The sequence below is a fragment of the Nicotiana tabacum genome, chromosome 13 (genome assembly GCF_000715075.1).
Source record: "Nicotiana tabacum cultivar K326 chromosome 13, ASM71507v2, whole genome shotgun sequence".
Taxonomy (NCBI): Eukaryota; Viridiplantae; Streptophyta; class Magnoliopsida; order Solanales; family Solanaceae; genus Nicotiana; species Nicotiana tabacum.
Window position 1 is genome coordinate 124,900,171 of NC_134092.1, and position 21,980 is coordinate 124,922,150.

Here is a 21,980-nt window from a genome sequence, read left to right on the forward strand (position 1 = left end):
TGTTGTAATAGTTGTTTTTGTATGTCTTCATTAGTTGAGTTAATTCAGAATTATACTTGGTTGGTAATTAGTATACATGCAATGCAAAAACCACAAGTGATAAAAAAATGATCAACACAAAATGCGAACAAAAAGGAAAATAAAACAAAAGGGCAAAAAGGTATTTAGCGACCCGCAACTCCAACCCGACCCGGTTACGTAATACCCTAAACCCTGCATCCACTTCTTCCTTCTTCACTCTCCACACCATTTTTGTTTGAAACCAAATGAAATGAAGTTCTATTAGTTCAAAGAGGAGAAAAAGCAGATCAAAATGAGTAGCAGAACGACGACGTTTTGGGCTCGACTACTCCGCAATCAACTGCGGTTCGTTTCATCATCGTCCGCCGCCGGCGCAGCAAATCAGCCACTTTTCCGGCATCCGCCGCTCCCGCCGCATTCCGTACGTTTATTCTCCTCCGCATCATACCGAACACCGCAGGCGGATAGGGTAATTAGAGAGCTATTCCTTGACGTGGAAAGGGACAAGCAAAGGGAAAGGGAAGAGAGAAAGAAGAAAGGATTAGATACAACGGATATTGATGCTGAGGAAAATGAGGATTTCATGGGCGTGGGCCCACTAATTGAGAAGCTCGAGAAAAAAAAGCTTAAGGAAGAAAAAATTAGCTATTTTGATGAGCCTACGGATTCTGATTCTGATGATGATGATGAACGGTGGACTGCTGAGGCTATTAATAAACGATGGGATACTTTTGAAAAAAAGTTTAAGCGACATGAAGAGCTCCTTAAGAACTTCACTGATGCAGGCATGATAGTTTAATTTTCATCTATGCCCTTTTGAGACCATTAATAGTTAGGATTTAAGTTATATACGCCGACACTATAATATATTGTTTTAGACCACATGTGTAATTTAATCCATTATGATATGTTATTGAGACATTAGTAGTTAGGATTTAAATTATATACACCAATGCCTCAATATTTTTCTATGCCATATGGGTAATTTAACGTGTCATAATAGGTTATTGAAACATCAATAGCTTGGGTCTAAGTTATATACACTGACATTGTAATATGTTTTACACCGCCGCTGTAACTTAATGTGTTATAACAAGTTACTTACAAAATTTTATAGGCTATTAATGAATGCTATTAAATAGAGTTACATGCAATTGGTTATCAAAAAAATAGAGTGACATGCAATTACTTTTTAATTACCGTTTAGTGAACTGATTGTGTAAATATTTCTAGAACCCAAGTATTATAGTAAGGTGAAGAGGTTTTCGATTTTGAGTAAACGAAAAAAATGATCTTTTTTGCAGTAAAATGACATTTTCCCTAGAAGTTAAAGGTGTATTTGCTTATGACTTCTCTCATAAGGAAATGGCGGAGGAGAGAAGAGGAAAATAGTGTTAGTTTATTAACACAAAGAAAGCTTGATAATTGGTGGGATTAGAAGTTACCCTCAGGTTTATGTTGTTTATAGGATGGATGTGAACAGTACGGCCAAAAATATCAGTTAATGTAAATGTTGGGTAAGTTTTTTCTTGGGGTTTAGGTTGGAATATATATGAGAAAATAATCACATACTGTTAGACTTATGTTTGTCTGTGCGTATATATGTGAAAGTCAACTATGTGAAAGGACTTGCAAAACAAATTCATATCATTTTGTTGTTGAATTGGAATTGACAAATTACGGAAGTTTTGACCAGAGACTCTTGATGATGCATTCAAATGGATGAATAGAATTGACAAGTTTGAGCAAAAGCATTTCCAGTTGAGACCAGAGTATCGTGTGATTGGTGAACTGATGAACCGCCTTAAAGTGGCCGAGGGTAAGGAAAGATTTCTTTTGCAGCAGAAGATAAATAGGGCCATGCGAATGGTGCAGTGGAAGGAAGCTTATGATCCCAATGACCCAGAGAATTACGGAATCATTCAACATGAGCAGGTGGGACCAAATGTAGATCTTTTAGAACATGCTGGGTTTGAAAAGGAAAAGGAGATGATTCAAGGAGGAGATGACGACGATGACATAGAGTTTGATGACATGAAAGAGAAGGATGATATATTGTTAGAGAAGCTCAATGCCATTGATAGGAAACTTGAAGAGAAACTGGCTGAATTGGACCACACCTTTGGGAAAAGGGGTAAGCTCTTAGAAGAGGAAATCAGAGATCTTGCTGAAGAAAGGAACTCGTTGACAGAGAAGAAAAGAAGACCTCTGTACAGAAAAGTAAGTGCCAAGTCTTATGCTGGTTATAATATGAAAGCATTGGTTTTAACTTTCTTGCAAATGAGACTTAACTTTTGGGAAAGTCGTTTTAGTTGGAAAACGTTTATCCTGCAAAATTTCTGGCAATAAAATGAAGTAAAATTACAAGAAGCATGTTGATGGTACCAAATACTTCGAGGCCAGACTCACACGTACACTATGTTCACGTGTCTAGTATTTTGGTTCATAGCATATAGAAGGGAATAGGGATAGCTTTTAACTAATCACTTTTCTTATATCACTTCAGCTTCTTGATTTAATTTCCCTGTATGGCTTCTTTGAAATGATTGTGGTGTTAGGAAAATTGGCTGTGTTGGTTCTCAAAAAGCAAAAATTTGGTTGTGTTCTTCATACTGTTAGAGGAACAGGTTAATAATTGATTTTATTTTGATAGAAGTTGTCTGGCAAGTAATGAAATTTTCCTAAGCTGTTTGGCAAGAATGAGAATCTTATTAGTTAAAGGTCAGATTCTAATCTGCTGGACGGAAAGTAGAAGCATGCTATGTATATCTTTTTTTTTTGTTTTGTTTTTAGCGCCCATGCAGCGGACAAAAACTCCTAATGTCCAGTAGATTAGTCTGTAGCCGAAAAAGCTCCCCTCTTTTTGTTTGGGGGAAGTAGGTGCATGTTGCCCCTCTTTCCGTGTTAGTATATGGTAGGAGACCTTTTAGTTGAGACGCTGCTAAATAGCGCATTTTGACATTCTTTTTTCTGATAAACTAAATAGTTCATCTGACATGTCCGTACCAAAAAATTAAGAAATAGAATGAGGAAGAGTGGATGTTGACACGAAATGGACTAATCAATTCTCATTCTTGGCTTGTGCTCCCAATAACGTTTCATTTTGAGAAAGGAAAACTAGGTGATTCCAAAACGCTTCATCTAGTTTGGTTGCCTTTAAGAGTTCTCTGACCAAACAAAATGGGCAGTATACATTTAGTTGTCTGATAAGAGGGACCATCCGAGAATCCTCCGGCATATTGCAAATTTCAATAAGTAATCGTTATTGAAGTAGCTCATCCAAGAGTTCAGATCATGGTTAAGTCCAAGTAATGAGAGCTTGTAATATATGCTAATATCTTCGGTATTCCTAGGACTCTTAAGTGAAATGTGATGTGGGAACCCTGTTTCCACATTTGCATATATTTGTTTCTATGTTGAGAACTTTTATTTGTTCCTCAAGAACGTTACATTAACAAATCACCCTCTGATGTTATGTCTATGATTCTTATGGGTATATTCTGAGTTATTTCGTAAAATCTGTGTTTCACGGAATTGGACGCGATCATTCTTTCATTTTCACTTATTATTTATTGACAATGGCAGGGTTTTGATGTGAAACTCATTGATGTCAATAGGACATGTAAGGTTACTAAGGTAATGCGGCTATTCCAATGGATTTCTCATTCTTTTTTAATGGAGCTTGAATAAACAATTTCACAAATAATGGTTGAAATGTGATACAGGGGGGACAAGTTGTCAAGTATACTGCTTTGTTGGCTTGTGGGAACTATCACGGAGTTGTTGGTTTCGCAAAGGCAAAAGGTCCAGCTATTCCCATTGCCCTGCAAAAGGTACAGGAGTCTGTTTATTGTTTGACCATTCCATTTAAAGGCATGTTTTCATTTTGATCAATGCCTTGGATTGGATGATTAATCTTTCAGAAACTCTGCTAAAACAAGACTTTTGTTTTTAAAATGAATTGTGCAGGCATATGAGAAATGCTTTCAGAACCTACATTATGTCGAGCGGCATGAGGAGCATACAATTTCGCATGCAGTTCAAACAAGCTACAAAAAGACCAAGGTGCCAACTATTTGGAGTGTGAATTTTAGTCTTTCTTTTGTTAAGTTTTTGTTTGCTCATACACGTAGCAAATGCATCGTGACTTTCTCTTTATGCCTACTTAAAAAAAGAGGAGTCTTAGTTTTCTGTTTATAAAGGGTAAAATTTCTCTATTTTTCATTTTTTGACTCTTTGGTCTTGAACCTTTGCTTACTTGCACCTCAATGCAGGTATATCTGTGGCCCGCTCCTACTCAAACAGGGATGAAAGCAGGTAGAACCGTCCAAACAATTTTGCATTTAGCTGGTTTCAGGAATGTAAAATCAAAGGTATTGTATTATAATTCTTATCAAGCAGGTCACGTAATATTGAAATTTGGTATTTATTCCGTGCCCATCATTGTAACATCATACTCCGGCAGGTTGTTGGCTCAAGGAACCCACATAACACAGTTAAGGCTCTTTTCAAAGCTCTAAATGCGGTAAGTCAAATGTTCTGCTTATGTTCTGATGCTACTCTCCACTCTGCCCCATTTCTTTGTTTTCTAACTTTGACTTCTTCTTGATTATTTTTGGATTAGATTGAGACACCCAAGGATGTTGAAGAAAAGTTTGGGCGAACTGTCGTCGAGTCATACTTATTGTAATAGGTATCCTCCAGATGTTTCTGTGGTGTTGCTTGGCACATTTTTTGTTATAGCAGGTAAGAACTTGAAGTTCTGTTAGTCTCCTGTGGTTGTCATATTTTTCCATTCGTCCTTTGTCCTCTTGCCACCACTGTCCACACATTTCGATTTTTCTGGGATTCATCATAGTAATAGGTGGAAAATGGTTATGTATATTTATAAATTTGTTCAATGATTGAAGTGTATCTAATCTTTGAGATATCCAGTAGTCTGGCTTTTGAAGGTTGAACTTTTCTTCTATGAGGTTTTGGACTAATTAGCCGTTTCTCTTGTTTTGGCAGAGCTTGAACAATGGATAGGTCGAAAGCATGGAGGCATCAATATTGCCCATCTTTTTCATAAGCTAGTTACCTTAATTTCTTTTACCTTTCCTTTTGGTGGAATTTGTTCTTGGTTTGGTTGTTGTAGTTACTAATTATGGTAGAATCTCTTTTCCCAGTTCCAGTCTCGACTACTTCACAAGATTGAATGGCCAATTCTCCTCCGAATCCTCGATTTGATTGTTCTCCAAGAATGTTGAGCCGGGTATATAGGTAGTGAAGCAACAGTTGAAGATACTATGTTTATGCAGGCCCATTGTACTATCGAGTTGTTCATTTTTGGAGGGATCATGCCTTGTGCTATGTTCTTGATTTGGTCTAAGGATGAACACTTAAGTTTGAAAACGAAATAAAAGCATTTCCCAATGATTTCCTGTATGTCGCCTGTAATACTCGTGATGCATTTTGGCTGGGGACTCCTATCACTAGCCTCTTCAGATCATATGATACTGAAACATGTCAAGTGATCCCATTACGAGATTTTATTAAAAATTATGCAAGAGGTAACAAGTACCCGATAAATTAGTTGAGATATATTGTTGGCCATGATACTGAAACCAAGATTTCACCTGTTGATTTTTGAGTCAAAGGAGGTTATTGGTCCCGTTATACAGGTGTAGATTTACTCGTAATATTGTGTATATATAACGTCAAACAAATTGAAGGAATAGAAAGCGCGTAATATAAAATCATAAATGACACTGTCCAAACATGTCAATGTGTCCCTCATTAAAATTATAATTTTTTTTTGTGAGAAACAAAATAATCGGTATATGATAACATATAAGCTACTATCATGCAAGTTAAAAAATTCATTCATAATGTAAACTATTTTATATTACTCATTTATTTAAAATTTAAATTTTATGAGTTTAATATTTAAAGTTTTTAGCATCCAACGTATTATATTATAAAGTTATGATTTTATATATATTTTAATTTTTAAGCACAAATTTATAATTTAAATCTCTGATAGATTTGTCAAAACTTTAAATGATACGTATTTTAGATAGAACTAAATCTATAACATATTAAAAGCACGAAGGCCCTATTGAAATGTCATTCTTTTTTTTTACCCTTTAAAAGTTGATTTCACACTAGAATATTTAGGATTTCAAAATCAATTAAAATTTAATTTAAGAAAATCTTAATATTTAGGACTTCAAATTCAATTAAAATTAACCTTATTATCTTTCCTTATTTGACTAGATTTTATAAGTTTCCTTTTGGAGTTTAATACTTGGCCATTAAAGTTCTTTTAATTCTTAGCCTCTAAAGTATATAGTATTATTTTTTTTCACAAATTACTGATAATTGATTACCTATAAATATGGATCATCCATCATCAATGCACATTGTTCACTATTTTCCTGTTAACTTTTTAAGAGTTTTGATTTAATCTTATGTTTAAATTTCTAGAAGTTTAAACTAATATGACATTAATTTAAAAATTAAATTAAGCTACAACCCTACAATGTGAAATTGTAACTACAGTTAGTTTTTCAAATTTAAGATAAATCAATGTATTTGAAACTCTTCAAATAACTATAAATTTTTAATTTTTTCCCTATAATTTTACAAAATTGACCTCAAAGTGGTGAACTCTTGAAATTTCAAAGTCGTTATAGGCAGAGTTTATTTGGAGTGAGTTTCGGATAGTATTAACTTTTATTTGGTGTTAGATGAACGTGCAAAACATGAATTTAGACTTGTATTAATAAGGATCTAGATAACTTTTTTACACAAAAAGAAGTCAACTTAGCTTAACTATAATTTTGATTAACTTTGAATCTTGTATAATGATATATGAACGTAATAAAAAGATGCTAGGTGAGATACAATAACATAGCATATTTGCATCTTATATAATATAATATTTATAACTATAAACACTATAGAACTAAATCACTAATTGCACTAAATTTATTTAGAAAATATTAAATTCAACTATATTGTGTCAATGTAATACTCCCTCCGTTTTAATTTAGATGAGGTAGTTTGACTCGGCACGGAGTTTAAGAAAAAAAAGAAGACTTTTGAAACTTTGGTCTTAAAAGCTTAAGGGGTAAAAGCTTTGTGGGGCCATAATACTTTTGTGGTTATAAAAATATCTCATTAAGGGTAAAATGGATAAAATAAAGAGTTTAAAGTTAAATTATTTCCAAATTTAGAAATGTGTCATTACTACTACAACTATGTAGATTGGAAAGAAGAAAAGAAAAGGAAAAACAAAAAAGAAAAGGTCCAGTTGAGACGCACTCCGCCGTATTCTCTTCACTTTCACTATTTCACAGTTCACTTCCATTTTCGTTCAGTTTAAAGTTCTGAAAAATCATTTTAGAATTAAACCCCTTAATAGAAATGGAAACAAATTCAAGTGTAAACTCAAGAAAACTAATGGGTTTAGAGAAGAAGAAGAAAATAGAGGAAGAATGGAACTCCATTTATAGCTCTAAGCACCAACTCTCTCGTTCTGACTTCCCTCCCCAATTCATATTCGGTGTTGCCACTTCTGCTTACCAGGTTTCTTCCATTTCACTGCTCCTGTCATTTTTCTCGGTATTCACCCCGTTTCATTTTATATGATGCACTTTGACTCTACACAGAGTTTAATAAAGAAAGATTTTTTTTTTGAAATTTATGATCTAAAATAAATCGTAGATATTTGTATGGCTATTGATCATATTATTAAGTAGAGTCGGAGATAAGATTTAAATTTTATGTTTGGGATCTTTACACAAATAGCCAGCTAGATTCATTGTTTACTTTTTGTGGCCGGTATACATAGATTATACACTAACTATACACGCTTATACACATACACATATTATACATATATTATACATCCGCGACTATTTTTGGATAGTTCTTTTTTATGTTTCTAAATTCTAGGATAATGATATCGAGTATTAGTAGTTAGTTTCTGAATTTAATTTTTGTACATATTGATGAGTTCTTAATAAAAATACAAGTTTGGATTAAAGCTACTAGGTTCTGCCGAACCCGTACTTAACCTTTCAGTTCCACCCCTGTCATTAAAGGTAAACTGAAAATTTTAAAGTTAATTGTTTCTAAATATAGAAATGTGTCATTTTTTTTTGAAACAGACCAAAAATAAAAGTGCATCACATAAATTGGGACACACATAGTAATATTTTCTTTACTATCTCCCATTATATAATGAGCTATTATTTGAATTTTGGTAAATGGTGAAAAGGTTGAAGGTGGAAGTAAAGAGGGAGGAAGGGGTCCGAGCATATGGGATTCGTTTTCACATACTCAAGGTAAATAGTCAACTCTCTCTGTTCTTTTTTAATCATTTGTTTTGTTTTTGTTTTTTGAGGTTTGCTTTGGTTAGGAAAAATATGCGATGGAAGCACTGGGGATATGGCTGCTGATCAGTTTCATCGCTACAGGGTAGCTTTCTCCCTTTTTATTTATTTATATTTTTTGTCAATTTTCTTTTTGAGCAAAAAGAAAATTGATTTGACATTGGATTTAGAAGAACTTTTCAATGGAAGATAGGCATTATCTTTTTTGGACTTTATGTTTGGTTTGTAGGATGTGTTAAAACGATATATGCTTTGTGTTTTATTAGTCTTTTGTCGATATACTTCACTTTTGTTGTCTTATTATTCATGGCAGTGAATTTCTTTCTTTTTGGGTTTAACATGTTCTTTTAAATACAGGAAGATATTGAGTTGATAGCCAAGTTGGGCGTCAAGGCTTATCGCTTTTCAATATCATGGAGTCGCATCTTTCCTGGTATTAAGTTTTTCCTTTGTTAATTCTTTTTGTTTTTTTCATTCACATAGACCACCTCCATAATCTCCGTTAAAAGTAAACACAACTTTCTTGTGCAATATAAGAAAACATTATTGCTGGGAAGCTGCCTTCTCCTTTTCCAATTTACGATGTGAATTTTGTAAGAAAAAGCTTTCATTTTTAAAAGTTAAAAGTATCTGAAATCATCTAAAAAGGAAATAGGGACTGTTAAATCAGGAAGGTTTTCTAGAACAAGTGATGAATTGCTTCAAAAAGATTTGATTTTTATGGATGTCAAACAAATGTGAGGGTATTCCTCTTGTGATCAAACAACTTATAGTCAAGCAGATTTGAAGTTATGCTTTCAGGCTTTAGTTTGGTCTGTGGCTGAAAATATCTGGAAAAAATTTAAAGTAGGTTAGTGTCTAAATGCAAAGAGCTCGGGGATGAGTTGAAGAAGCTGGTTCTAAACGAGTAAACGCTTTAAGAAATGAATATGTATAACAAAGCAAAGAGCTCGGGAATGAGTTGAAGAAGCTGGTTCTACACGCTTTAAGAAATGCATATGCGTGACAAAGATGGATGCATAAGAAATGTGCTTTTAGTTTGGTGATGTCGATGGAAGAACAATGTCTAGATGATAAAACCTGAAAAGTCCTCACTATATTTTAAGGTTAGAGACTTAGATATGCATTAACATGAGAAGGATAAGAAAGAACAGGCAAAGAATCTGAAGGAATAACTTCCAGTGTGCCACATGAATCACAAACATATTAGGCTGCAGTAATGCTCTTAGTTTGGATAAGAAACAGCACCAAGAATATGCTGATGTAAGCAAAAATACATGTAGTTTAATAATGTAAAGAACTACCTGAAGTCCCTAAGGACTAGAGGAGTTGTTCCGGCCTAAAAGGAGTTCTAAGACAACTTAGCAGTGCAGCTCAAAAAGCATAATTTTCCACAAAGAAGATGTTGATCTTTAGCTCATTCCCTAAAGACTAATTCTGTTCTCTTCAAACTAAGATTATTCAATTTTAAACGAAGATTGAAAAGTGTGAAAAGAGTTTTCATGAAAATTTGTCTGTAATTTCAGTTATGCTAATATCTTGTGATATCTTTGTTCTCTCTAGTTGTAAATTATAAGGTTCTGACCTTGCATTTTTCTTATTGTTAAATCATTTCTTGGGGAATTATGTAGTAGAATATCTGTGTTATGGGCTAACAAATTTTACCTACACTTATTATAGCTTGGGGCTTCAGTTGTGCTAGATATCGTGCAAGTTAGTGCACTCCGATTTCGTGCTTAAATGTGTAATCCCATTTTTCAGTTAGCTTCAATAACTTCTGCAGTCAATTTACCATACCTACGTCTAGTCAATACACGACTTTTATGCTCGGCAACTCGGATCTTATGTTTTTAGATATCTATTTCCTTAGCCACTGTAATATCTTACAGATTTTTGATAAGGTCTTCTCCACCTATGTAGACGGTTTGGGGATCAAAATCAACCATGAAGGCGTAAAGTACTACAATGATATTATTGATGCACTTCTTGAGAGGGGTAAGATGTTATCGCTCCCCATTGTTAATATCAAGAATATTATTCTTTATATTAAAGCAAATAATACATAGCCTTTGGTTTTACGTATAAAAATCTGCCAGTTGCCTCTACTCTGTAAACATAAAGATGAAGTAAAGGTTTTTATACTGATTAATCATTTCCATTTTTTGTCCTTTAATGATGAATTTATGCCTTGTTTTCCAGGCATTGAGCCTTACATAACATTGTACCATTGGGATCTCCCTTTGAATCTTCAGGAATCTTGTGGCGGCTGGTTAGATGAACAAACTGTGTAAGCTCCAGTCCTTTAAATTTTTCTGGTAACCAACACGTTAATTTTTTTTTTTGATGCTTATAACAGAGTGGGTGGTGCATATGGAATTCGAAGTCTGTATCATAAAATTTTCAACATGATTTTTGCTATTATTAGATCCGATGGAACACTGATGTCTCTGGTTGCTGAAAATGCTGTAAAGCGAATGTATGGTAGTGCGATTTAAAATCAAGTTCCATATAAAGTGTAGCATTCATGGGTTCTCTAAATCTGATGGAGCACTTTTGGTTTAATTGATCTATGTTAGTCATAGGTTTCTGAAGGGATATTATATGAGGATCTGCCGCTTCCAATCAGTTCCTGATTGATGTGATTATGATTGTAATATTCTTCTCAGTGAACATCTATGAACCTGTGTTGACACAAGAAACCATGCACCTTATTCTTTTTTTTTTTTAGAATGTCTGTGGAGATTTATTTATCTCCTGCTTACGATTTTCTGCCCTTACCTAAACACTTGAGGTTAGCTAGTCATTCTTTTAAATGTTTAATTACCTTTTTTTAAGAAGGCAGGCTTTTTCCTTTCATTTAAGCTGCTATTAAAGTTTGTTTATCCACGTTCCTTGTGGAATAATTTGTTGATAGTCACCTCCTAACAATCAACTTGGCTTTTCGTGGCAAATATCTAGAAAGTATTTTGCCATCTATGCAGAGACTTGCTTTGCTACCTTTGGCAATAGAGTGAAGAAGTGGATTACAATTAATGAACCTCTTCAGACAGCTGTGAATGGATATTGTACTGGTATACATGCACCCGGAAGAAGTGAAAGTTCTTCTACTGAACCATTCTTGGTAGCACATAATCAGCTGTTGGCACATGCAGAAGCTGTTTCCATCTATAGAAATAAATTTAAGGTAGCTCTTACAGTTTGAGAGTTTTCTCTATCTCACTGATAGATAGGTTTAGGTGTTGTAACTAAAGTTTCTGTGATTACTTTACATTATTCGTTCATGACTTAAGCTTCCTAATAAGTTGGGGACGGCAGTTTTCTGCTTTACGATTGGTGATGATATTGACTGGTGTTATATTTACAGGATGAGCAAGGAGGGGAAATAGGCTTGGTTGTGGATTGTGAATGGCCTGAGCCTTTATCAGATAATTTGGAAGACAAAGCTGCTGCAACAAGGCGCCTTGATTTTCAGCTTGGATGGTACCTATTGTTATATCTATGCTGTGGTCAGCCAAAAGTTCATGTTATAAAGGGTAGCTTATCGTGGAAAGACCCAACACTCCAGTCAGTCATAAAAACTGTACCTCAGTGATTTTCCAGATATCTGATAGAATAGGTAGTACATATGGGCTGAAGACAGAAACCTGTAGTATCATCATCATAAAAGCTATTGTCTGTTGCATATGGAACTAAACACTAATGACTTGGTTAACAGTATGTATTTCGTGAAGGAAGTCCATGTTAATAATTAACCAAGATTAATTGCAAAGATAGAATGTATTTAAGTCCTTATCCATCATCTCAAGTTGTGCAGTTGAAAGCATAACATATCTCACAAACTTACCAAGAAAATTACCCAAATAAAAGGATTAACATATTTCACTTAAACTGAAAATTTTGATCATGAGCTACATTAATCTATCTAACGTCAAGTTTATTACCCCTGGTTAGCACTTTCTCCTGCAATGTTCATTCCGCACCAACAGGACAAAAAAGTAACACACCAATATTTACATAAATAACATCTAGTGCTCAGATTTTTTGGTAATAACTGTGAAAAATTACTATTAACAACCAAACACTTACACCTAAAGAGCACCTACACATCATGTCCATCTTCCTGGAAGAGTAACATGATTAAATAGGCCTCCAACAAAACCAGCAACTAGTTACATAATTTGTGAATAAAAAATCTACATTTATGTGCTTTCCTAGACTCTTGTAAAAACTCTATCCTTTCAATGATCTCTTTCTTAACCTGTGTCACTACAAAATTGGTATTTACATATTCACTTCTGAATAATTTCCAGTTTCTTGCTCTCCAGGTGTGGTATATTATAGCACCCCACACTGCTGCTGCAACTTCCTTTTTAAATTGCTTCCATCGCTTCTTCTTTATCCATTCCAAGTGTGATTGCACCCCATGTTGTTGCCCGGCAATGGACGCCAGCGCATCTCGTAAAACCCCTCTTCCGCAAGTCGTCTTGTGTAAGGCAAGTCTCCTAGCTCATAAGTTGCTATCCGAACAAAACATGCCACTTCTTGGCGAGGTTTGTTTTTATAAAGTGCTCCAAGACACTGCCTGGTTTCTGTCATTATCTGATTAAGAATCTCATAGCATGAACTGACTGAAAGCTTCTTTTTCTGACTTTCCCATTAGAGTATACTGCTCTGTAGTGAATCCCTGAACTCCTTTATTTTAGATAAAAATTGATTTACCTGTTCCACCTCCCAGTCCTGGAAGAACCTTAGATTGCATTCGTTTTCATGTCGACATTATGCTATTGTTACTTTCTTGCTGTGATTGCATTACTATACAGATCTGGAACTTATTTTCTAAGTGGTGCCTCTTCAACCCAACAACCCAACAAATAACTGTGTCTTTCTGCCTATGGTGCACTAAAAATAATTACTCCATATAATTTAAGAGGAACGAGGAAATGAAACTTGACTGAAAGGAATGCGCCTTTCTCCATTCCCTCTTTCTGAATGAAAGGTTGATAATGAGTCAATTCATTAGTCAATTTATCATCATTTTTGTGAATCACGTAGTGTAGGAGATAAATATTTTGGCTTGAAATCCATGAAATTCTGGACCTTGTCATCAACAGATTAGGAGTAAATGTCGCATTCACCATCTTTGCTGTAAGTTATTAGTTATTATACTATGTTCGATTCAGAATTTCTTTGAAATACCTTCATAAAAGATGACATGAAACTTAACCTTCTTGAGGCTCTAGACTTTGTACTTTAGATTCTGACTTTCTATGTTACAACAACTACGCCTTAGTCCCAAGCAAGTTGAGGTCGGCTATATGAATCCTCACCGACCATGTCACTCCATTTAAACTCACCTCAGGCCAATATTAAATAAAATATAAATAAACATAAAAAGTACCAGAAGTTCTTTATATCGTCTAACTTTTTATGTATCTTTCTGAAAATCTCATATGTATTATCTTCTAAAGCATGTTCATAGTGCAATAAGGTATCAACTGTCTGCTTATTCTGTTATGTTTGGGGAGTCATTTGGACATTGGAGGCGTATATTAGGGGGAAGCTGTGCCAGATAAAAGGAATTTTTCTTCGTTTACTTCTATTCTTTTGTGATCTCTAAATAAACAATTCTAATAGGTACCTGGATCCTATATTCTTTGGAGATTATCCTGAAAGCATGCGTGAAAGACTTGGAGCTCGGCTTCCAAAGTTTTCACAGCAAGACAAGGAGTTGCTTAAACATTCATTAGACTTCATTGGTCTAAACCACTATACTTCAAGATTTGTTGGTCATGCGGCAAGTAGTTTTGAAGAGAATGATTTCTATAAAATACAGAATGTAGATATAATTGGTAAGTGAGACCTTAACAACTTTTGGCCCTTGTTAGTGTTTTCTAGTCCATAAACATATGAGCATTTCCCTAAGTTGACTCATTTTCGTTTTTCTTTTCTTCTTTTTTCTGTTTCTAAGTTTCTTTCCCTGTTTTGTCATAGCTGAATGGGAAGGAGGAGACGTGATCGGTGAGAAAGTATGGGTGATCTCTCTTTTCCAATTCCTTGGATATATATATTGGGCATCATATACTGAAATGTGATTTTTTTGCAGGCGGCATCTTCATGGCTTTACATTGTTCCTTGGGGAATTCGGAAAGTTCTTAATTATATTGCAGAGAGATATGGCAATCCACCAGTCTATATCACTGAGAACGGTAATGCTGCTGCTTTTCACCCATCGAGATTAGTTCTTGAAAGGGTGTAGTACATAGGTTTTCGTTGGTGTCGTCCAACTTGTCTAGCTTAATACAACAACTACTCTCTCTCTCTATAATGTGTGTGTGTGTGTGTGTTTGTTACTCGATCCCATAAATATTACCATCGTTTAAGCTTTTTCATACAATATTAGAAAACGAAATATTTTCATGTTTATACTACTACTGACGTTATATAATAAAACTGTCTTCCCAAGAAATTTCCATTTGCTTAAAATTGAAGTTTCTTCTGAAGAAAAGGATTTATTCAAAAATATGACAACTTTGGAACATCCCATATTGGCAAGAGTGAATTTGTTTTGGCAAAATACATAAGTTAACCCCTAAACTATGGACCAAATCCCTGTTACACACTTTCTGACCACGAAAATTATTTTGCACACTCAACCTTTTCAGAGTGTGTCTAGTACACACCTGTTTAGCTACGTGGCACGCGAGTGTTTTACACTCAAAAGAGGCGAGTGAATAGTAAATTGTTTTGTTTCTAAAGCCTTTTTTGGAGCCCACGTGCATAGCCTTTTCATTTTCTTTCTTTTTTTAATCATCTTCTGTACCTTTTTGCTGGCGAAGGGACATAGTATCCTACTAAGTCCACTGATCGGTGGATCTCCTTCCTCTGGTTTCCATGGCTCTCTTGCTTTATCAAACAGTTTCCAACTTAGAATTCTTCATCTTCCTCTTCTACACAAAATATATAATCAGCTGTCTTTTCCTAATTCTTTACATCCGTATAATTATTTTAGCTTTTAGCTTCATCCATGGCAGAACCACCATTTAAAGTGTTAGTTTGTAGAGGATAGTTTTGGTGTTCTTAGTTATGGGTTTTTCATTTTGCAGCCAATATTTACACCTAAATCCACCCTCTATCACCAAAAATGGTCAACATCAGTGACTTTTGTCAAGAAAATTATTAATTGGGTGGTTTGCTGGTCGGAGAGGATGTCGGCGAATCGGGCAGCCATAACATCTTTTCTGGTTTGGAGTTTTGGGTCTTTTTTTTTTTTTGTGTGTGTGTGTGTGTTAGATCTGAATTTAAAGTCTAAAACTTGGGACTAGATCTAGTTGGGCTCCTAATTTTTGGTTTGAAATCGGAAGGTGGTGGTTCTAGTATAGTCGGCAACAATGGAGATGCGAGGGAGGACAAAAAGAGATGGAAAGAGAAGGGTTCAGGGTAATTTTAAGTATTTTATTTTCTAATAAAAATAAACACGCGTGTCATGATTTTATTGGTGCGTGACATCACACATGTTTTGACAAATGGTCAAGAAAAAAGTGGGGTGTCTTTGATACACTTTTGAAAGGTTGAGTGTGTAATATGATTTTCGTGGTCAGAAAGTGTGTATCAGAGATTTGGTCCATAGTTCAGACGGTAACTTATGTATTTTGCCTCTCTTTTTTTTTTTAATGGAGGGAGTAATTATTTCTGTCCCATCCTTCATGGAGGAAAGAGGGTCAGTTTAAATTCTTCTTTTTTTAGAGAAAAGAAAGTCAGTCAAGAGGATTTTCAGCGTATAGCTGACCTGGTGTCAAAGACACGTGCTTTCCTTGTCTGTTGGCACTCTGTAAAATCCATGTTTGCTTGTTTACATGATGAACTTGAGCATGATTTTCTGCTGAATGCAGCACTTCAGAATATGCTCTGAGCACTTTCGTTGTCATTCTTGTTTGGCTGGTCAATCATATGTCTATGGCCTAACCTACCAACAACGATGTGCTATGAGGTCAAAACGGTGTAGTGAAAACAAATAAATTCTTGTTCTCTTACACACTTGTAGCTTTTGACATTGTCTCAACTCTCAAGAACGAAGACCTGAGGGCACCTTGGAAAGAGCTACTATTGGAGCTTCCCTGATAAACTAATTTTCCAACTGTTAAAATAACTGTGTGGCCTAATTAAGTTAAAGAATTTTTTCATTTTCAAACTTGCTACTAACGCTTTGATGAACGCTTCTAATAATTTTTATCACGTGATAACCCAATTCAGTTTTTTTATTGCAATTTCACTTTTCATGTTCAGGTATGGACGATGAAGATGAAGACACATCTCCTCTCCATGAGATGTTGGATGACAAATCGAGAGTTTCTTACTTCAAGGCATACCTTGCAGCTATTCATCAGGCAATCTTGTGCGTGCTCCAAAACCTGTGTTTCACAGGCCTCGTGTTATAAACATGTATTGGCATCAACATGCATAATAAATATCGGCTGATACCTGTCGATCTTAGTAGCTCATTGTTCAGCATATTTTCTTGGCTGCATTCATTCAAACTTTTATTTGTCAATCATCCAGATTAGAGGAATTACTTGCCTCTTGAAATATTCTGGTTCATTCCCCATTCTGTTTTAGGCTTTTTGACGTTGATAGGGAAACTTCAGGCAACTGCAAAGAAAATATGAGTTCTACTCTTTTCTCATCTTAACCACTTTCTTCCAAAACAGTTGGCATCCACTGTTATTCTAGGTCTTTTTCAAAAAAATGATGGAAATTAGTTCAGCATAATGAATAAATATTACAGCATACGAGGAGGAATCAGCTTTTGATGCATATGATAGTTTTGCTTTCACATTTAAATTCTTGATCATTTTTGAATGGCTTCTGGCTATAATGGGATCAAATGTTATTTTCCTTTTTTTCCATTTGACTTAACGCGTAGGCTGACTTCCATTTGTCTGTGGATGATGGATTCTCGACAGGGACGGTGCTGATGTGAGAGGTTATTTCGCGTGGTCATTGCTGGATAACTTTGAGTGGAGTCTGGGTTACACAAAACGCTTTGGTTTGATATATGTGGACTTCAAGAATGGGCTGACTCGGCATATGAAATCTTCTGCTTACTGGTTCATGAGGTTCTTGAAAGGTGGACAAGTAAAACATGGGAAAGAAGATTAGCTAACTTCTGGTGTTATGGAGTTAGCTTCTAGTATATTTTTTCGTTTCTGGTTTTCCCACTGACTATCACTGTACACTGCTTGTAAGGCTCTTAGCTTATCTTTCTGGTATGATAGGTTTAATTATAACTCGCCTGTTTCTTCTGCTGCTGCTGCTGTGTGTGTCTTTTATTTAATAGGCCAGAAGCGGAACCAGAATTTTTTTTTACTAAGGGTGTCAATTTTTTTTGAAAAAAAATCAAGGGATTCAACATATAATATATATACATTAAAGAAAATATTAACTATCAAAACAGTGTCAGCAACTTGGACGTGGCTTCGCCACTGCCAGCAGCCTGTACGCAACTCACTATTCCACTTGGGATACGTGTTACTAACTATGCCAACCAAGGCCTCTATTCTGCTTGTGCTTTATCGGCTAACCACAATTATTTTTAAAAATTAAATAGCAGGGAAGAGCGTTAGCATAAGGATATTGTTGATCAGGTGAGTAGTGATTTCAGGGTGTAAAGGTGTTACTTACAAATGAGTTTAATTCTTCTTGGTTGGGACTTAGATTCTACAGTGTTTTCGCCATGGCTGAAAAGTTCTTCCAAATAATACTTGTATACGGTCGAAATAGATTCCGGCCTTTCTACGTTCGGTCGAGTTCAAATGGTAAGCAATCGGAGTGGGATTTTGGGATGAATTCCGAAAGCAATACAAACGTGCCTCGAGTCCGGAGGCTGATCGAGGAATCGGCTCGATACTTTTATCGAGCCCGTGACCAAATCGATCCGCAAGGCATTGCTTCGAGGTCAGAAATGCGCTACGCCCACCCCGGAGGTCGAATTCAAGCCAAAACCGAGGGCTCGACCCAATAACGAGTTCGAGCCAGTGTCGAGCTCGCAGACAAGAGCCGTTACAACCGCACTAAGAGAGAGAATCTTGGCGGGAATCGAGGAAGAGACAATTCATCATGGGTCCTCCACTATATGCTTTATTTTATTGTAAATAAAGTAGGATCCCTCTATTTTAAAAGGGGGAATCCTTATAAGCATACAAAGACAGAGAATAGACTGTAACAAAAGATCACTTCTCATATTGGAAAATATCTTCTCATACTTGTTTTATTTTACCTTATTCATTCTTTCGCTCGCTATTCCCATTCTCATAGTCAAAAATACACATATTTCTATTTCTCTATACGATTTGTATCAAATTGTATCACATATCCTTAGAACCATACACAAATTTAACGTTATCTGATTTTTCAGGTAAACAGTTTGGCACCCACCGTGGGGCTAAGGATAACAGTGATTGTTTAATATAAATTTGCAGTACACACCAGTTTACAACTTCGAATCAGCAATGGCTTTACCTATCGACCACGAAGCCGTCATTCAAGATGAAACCAACAACTTGGTACCCGGGGCCGGAAGGCCACTTGACGATGGCACTGAGGCTCGAATGGAAGTACCCGAAATTCGAGCCGAAGTATCGTTAGATGTACATTCGCAAGTGGCTCTTGAAGCGAACCAACGTTCCGAACCGGAAAAAAATATTCAGGGCGGTACTCGATCCGTAGCTCGAGACACCCATAACATGGGAGAAATCGGAGTCAGCTTGCGCATGATCTTCGAGATGTTACAAGCCCAACAAGTAGCGATAGCTCAGTTGCAGAGCCAAACTCATTTACAAAGCAGGCCAAATCCCAATCCGCTTCGAGAAATCACCCCCAGAACGGAGCCCGCCATAGTGAAATCAAACGAGCAAGAATCGGGGACCACTCCCGAAATTACTAAATTGCTCGAAGAACTCACAAAACGAGTCGAAGCCAATGACAAGAGAGTGGAAACATATAATGCCAGGGTTGATCAGATCCCGGAAGCTCCGCCAATGATAAAAAGGGCTGGATTCGGAAAAATTCATACAAAAGCCTTTTCCTTCGAGTGAGGCCCCAAAACCAATCCCCAAAACATTCTGTATGCCCGAAATTCCTAAATATAATGGTACGACCGATCCTAACGAACACGTCACCTCTTACGCATGTGCCATCAAGGGTAACGATTTGGAGGGCGATGAGATCGAATCCGTGTTGTTGAAAAAGTTCGGGGAGACCCTCTCGAAGGGAGCGATGATTTGGTATCACAATCTGCCGCCATATTCCATCGATTCTTTTGCCATGTCAGCAGATTCGTTCATAAAGGCACATGCTGGTGCCATAAAGGTTGCAATAAGGAAATGAGACCTCTTCAAAGTAAAGCAAAGGGGTAATGAAATGATGAGGCAATTCGTATCCCGATTCAAATGGAACGCATGCAATTGCCACCGGTCGCAGACGATTAGGCCGTCCAAGCTTTCACCCAAGGGTTGAACGAGCAAAGTTCGATAGCATCGCGTCGGTTGAAGCAAAATTTGATCGAGTATCTAACAATAACTTGGGCAGATATACACAACCGATATGAGTCGAAAATTAGGGTCGAAGATGACTAGTTGGGAGCTCCGTCTGGATCCATGCATCAGAACAGGATAACTACTAAAAACCAAAGGGAGATCGACAAAGAACAAAGGTCGAATAGAGACCGATATCAACCGTACGTCGCAAATCGGATGAACAACGGTTCGACACACAACACCGCTCGGAACAATCGAAGGATTGATCGAGGGCGAAATTCTCGGGGACTTATGCGCAAGAGCGGCTTTGATAAATATGCCGATCCTATAGAAGCACCTCGGTTATCGAAATATAACTTCAGCGTTGATGCATCCGCTATCATGTCTGCTATCGGACGCATCAAAGACACTAGATGGCCTCGACCAATGCAGACCGATCCTGCCCAAAGGAATCCCAATCAAATGTGTGAATATCATGGCACTCATGGCCACAGAACGGAAGATTGCAGGCAAATAAGAGAGAAAGTAGCCCGGTTATTTAACAAAGGCCACCTTCGGAAATTTTTGAGCGATAGGGCGAGGAACCATTTTAAAAACAGTGATTTCGACAAGTAAAACGAGCAGGAAGAGCCGCAGCACGTCATTCACATGATCATCGACGGTGCCGATACCCCTCAGGGACCAGTGCTTAAATGCACTAAAACATCGATTGTGAAAGAAAAACGATCTCGAACTCATGATTATACACCCATAGGAACTTTGTCCTTCAATGATGAAGATGCAGAAGGGGTCATACAACCTCATAATGATGCACTGGTAATATCCGTACTCATGAATAAAACTAAAGTTAAGCGTGTGTTGATTGATCCAGGTAGCTCAGCCAACATCATCAAATTGAAGGTCATAGAGCAGCTCGGCCTGCGGGACCAGATCGTATCCGCAACCCTAGTTCTATTCAATATGACATGTGAAACCACCAAAAGCGAGATAATTCTATCAATAAACGTGGTCGGAACCATCCAGGAAATGAAGTTTCACGTGATCGAAGGCAATATGAAGTACAACGCCCTTTTCGGAAGGCCATGGATCCACAACATGAGAGTTGTACCTTCGACCCTACACCAGGTCCTCAAATTCCTAACATCGAGAAGAGTCAAAACAGTGTACGGAGAACAACCAGCCGCAAAAGAAATGTTCGTCGTCGAGGAAGCCAAACCAATATCCTCGCCTTCGTCAGTAAAGGGACCGGCCTCAGAAGGAGACACCAAATAGCAATCACAGACATCGGCTTCAACCTAACCAGATAATTAGATGATCGAAGAACATGATGATCAGAGGGTCCCTCAATCCTTCGTGATTCCCGATGACTCCGACGCCACCAAATCAACAATTGAGGAATTGGAGCAAGTCACACTAATCGAGCACTGGCCCGAACGAAAGGTATACTTGGGAACGGGGTTGAGCCCCGAACTCAGGAAGAAACTTGTTCAATTTCTTATCGATAACATTGATTGTTTTGCCTGGTCCCATTTAGATATAACAGGGATTCCATCGGACATAACGACGCATCGGCTAAGCTTGGACCCTAAGTTCAGACCAGTAAAGCAAAAGAGAAGACCCCAGTCCGAGGTAAAACACGCATTCGTAAAAAACGAGGTAACCAAACTTCTCAAGATATGGTCCATTCGGGAGGTAAAATATCCCGAATGGTTAGCCAATATAGTTGTAGTGCCTAAAAAAGGAAATAAACTTAGAATGTGCGTGGACTATAAGGATTTAAACAAAGCATGTCCCAAAGATTCTTTTCCACTACCCAACATCGATCGCATGATCGATGCCACGGCCGGTCACGAGATTCTCACTTTTCTCTATGCCTATTTCGGGTATAATCAAATCCGGATGAACCCGAAGGAGCAGGAAAAGACTTCATTTGTCACCAAATATGGAACATGTTGTTATAATGTGATGCCCTCCGGGCTAAAAAATGCGGGGGCTACTTACCAACGCCTAGTAAATAAAATATTCGAAGAACAAATAGGTAAATCAA

At 36.7% G+C, this 21,980-nt stretch overlaps 2 protein-coding genes across 2 annotated transcripts; both read left to right on the forward strand.

The window, feature by feature from the left end:
- Positions 1 to 227: 227 nt before the first annotated feature.
- On the forward strand, positions 228 to 5,448 carry LOC107770348 (uncharacterized). Its single transcript, XM_016589651.2, has 9 exons — positions 228 to 806; positions 1,718 to 2,241; positions 3,607 to 3,657; positions 3,747 to 3,854; positions 3,991 to 4,086; positions 4,296 to 4,394; positions 4,487 to 4,546; positions 4,646 to 4,767; positions 5,032 to 5,448. The coding sequence occupies exons 1-8, from the start codon at positions 314 to 316 to the stop codon at positions 4,709 to 4,711; spliced, it is 1,497 nt and encodes a 498-aa protein (XP_016445137.1). The 5' UTR covers positions 228 to 313; the 3' UTR covers positions 4,712 to 4,767; positions 5,032 to 5,448.
- Positions 5,449 to 7,279: 1,831 nt separating this feature from the next.
- On the forward strand, positions 7,280 to 17,686 carry LOC107770347 (beta-glucosidase 42). The gene is made up of 13 exons (XM_016589648.2): positions 7,280 to 7,593; positions 8,288 to 8,354; positions 8,429 to 8,487; positions 8,760 to 8,835; positions 10,323 to 10,397; positions 10,602 to 10,689; positions 11,361 to 11,586; positions 11,767 to 11,882; positions 14,037 to 14,251; positions 14,394 to 14,428; positions 14,506 to 14,608; positions 16,686 to 16,794; positions 17,363 to 17,686. Exons 1-13 carry the CDS (start codon positions 7,432 to 7,434, stop codon positions 17,556 to 17,558), a joined length of 1,527 nt encoding a protein of 508 aa, XP_016445134.1. The 5' UTR covers positions 7,280 to 7,431; the 3' UTR covers positions 17,559 to 17,686.
- The last annotated feature ends 4,294 nt before the right edge of the window (positions 17,687 to 21,980 follow it).